Genomic DNA, 1809 nt, shown 5'->3' with positions numbered 1-1809 from the left:
TAAATCTCAATCAATATATTGATTATTTTTAGGAAACACATGCCGCTATGAGGGCACCATTATCGAGTACATCTCATATGTAATCTAAAAGATGGCACCACCAACGATGGGTTGCTGCCACGACAAGGCAGGGTTCATCAAAGAGAACTGGTTGTATGGCAGCAATTGTTGCTGCTGTAGGAAGGCAGCGACCAATGGGTTAGCCACCGCTAGTGGATTAAGTAACTGTTGTCGCTGTTGTAGGTACGCAGCAGAGTTCGACACAGTCAGTTGGTTGAATGGAAGTAGTTGTTGCAAGTAGGCAGCAGGGTTTGCCACAGCTAGCTGAGTAAGAGCTGGTACAATTTGTTGCAGCAACTGTTGTTGCAACAACTGTTGTTGCAGGTATGTAGGTGCATTGCCCATAGCGAGCGGGCTAGATGAAAGAAGTTGTTGCTGTTGTAGGTAGGCGATAGGGTTCACCATGGCTAGTTGACTGAGCGCTGGCAGAAACTGTTGCAACTGTTGTTGTTGTTGGTATGCAGCTACGTTTGCCAAAGCAAGTGGGTTGGATGCAAGCAGCTGTTGTTGCAAGTAGGCGATAGGGTTCACCACGGCTAGGTGGCTCAGTGCTTGTTGCTGCTGCGTTGCGATGGTTTGTATGGTTAGATGTGCTAAGGATTGTTGTTGTAATTGGGCAATTGGTTGTTCTAAGACGCTCGCCGCAAGCGCTTGTTGTAGCCTATAGGCTTGCACAGCTGGGTGTTCGAAGCCCATTGAAGTAACTGGAGGGAGGAACTGTGGAATAATGGCACTCGGAGCAAGTGAGCATTGTGGAATAATGAACGCATTTGTTGCACTCACAAAAAGGGCAAGAAGCGCAAGGAGGGATAATGTCTTGGAAGCCATTGTTGTTAGGTCGTTGCTAGTGCGCTTCGCTAGGTGTGTTTCTGAATGCTCAAAATATTATGGGTGATGGTTAACTACTAATTTGGGAGCTATTTATACAAGTGAGATCTTATATATATATTTTTGGATTTAGTCTTTTTCCAAACAACAGATAAGGTATAGATGATATGGCATCTACTCTATTTCGACATTTAGTTATCAACTTTATCGGATTATATGGTCTTTGCTGGAAAGATACTTTCCACTACCTACAAGAAAAGGTGTCATTTTATATAGGAATTCTTTTCATCTACGTGGAATGACATGCATGATCTCTTCACCTTTACACATGTGACAACCTTAACATGATATGAATATGTAAAGTTTGCTATCAAAACCTTTATAAATGGATATTGTTGTAGTTATGTTCTGATGGTTAAACAAGCATAGTAGTTAGATGAGAAGTGATTTGACAATGAAGGAACAAATACTACAAGATTGAGACTAATTGAAATCCTAGAATGCATAGATGAATGCACATACATAGGATGACCAAAATTAGAATGATTATATCTAAATGTGGAAATTGGCGCACACCTCAAATGTTCTTGATTACAACTTGCTTTAGTATTGTCTAAAAAAATCGTGTATAACTTTTACTGAGTTCAAAATATATTCTGATGACAAAAAAGCAATACCAAGATATATGTCATGAATAATTCAATGGAACATATTTGATCTTCAAAATTTGGATATATTTTCTAGAGAGTATGTCAATTTAGGGAAAACTAGTTTAGGAAAAAGGTAGGACACGAAACAAACTAGAGCGGAAAGAGTTTTTGTTGAACTGTAACTGTTGATTCAAATAGATGTATACCTAAATTCAGCAAATGGAAATTAAAATCTTCCCATACCCTAAATCTAATAGAGAAATTCTCCATG

The 1809-nt window shown here is 39.4% G+C and overlaps 1 protein-coding gene across 1 annotated transcript; it reads right to left on the bottom strand.

Moving 5' to 3' along the window:
• Window positions 1-940, bottom strand: z1C1_7 (alpha zein). The gene has a single exon (NM_001112277.1). It carries the CDS (start codon window positions 886-888, stop codon window positions 85-87), a length of 804 nt encoding a protein of 267 aa, NP_001105747.1. The 5' UTR covers window positions 889-940; the 3' UTR covers window positions 1-84.
• Window positions 941-1809: the final 869 nt, after the last annotated feature.

The sequence above is a fragment of the Zea mays genome, chromosome 4 (assembly GCF_902167145.1).
Source record: "Zea mays cultivar B73 chromosome 4, Zm-B73-REFERENCE-NAM-5.0, whole genome shotgun sequence".
Classification (NCBI taxonomy): Eukaryota; Viridiplantae; Streptophyta; class Magnoliopsida; order Poales; family Poaceae; genus Zea; species Zea mays.
Note: the sequence above shows the minus strand (reverse complement) of the source record. Positions and strands in the feature narration are given on the sequence as shown.

Excerpts from the sequence above, each read along its gene's own strand:
- z1C1_7 (NM_001112277.1), bottom strand. The coding sequence starts at position 888 with ATGGCTTCCAAGACATTATCCCTCCTTGCGCTTCTTGCCCTTTTTGTG.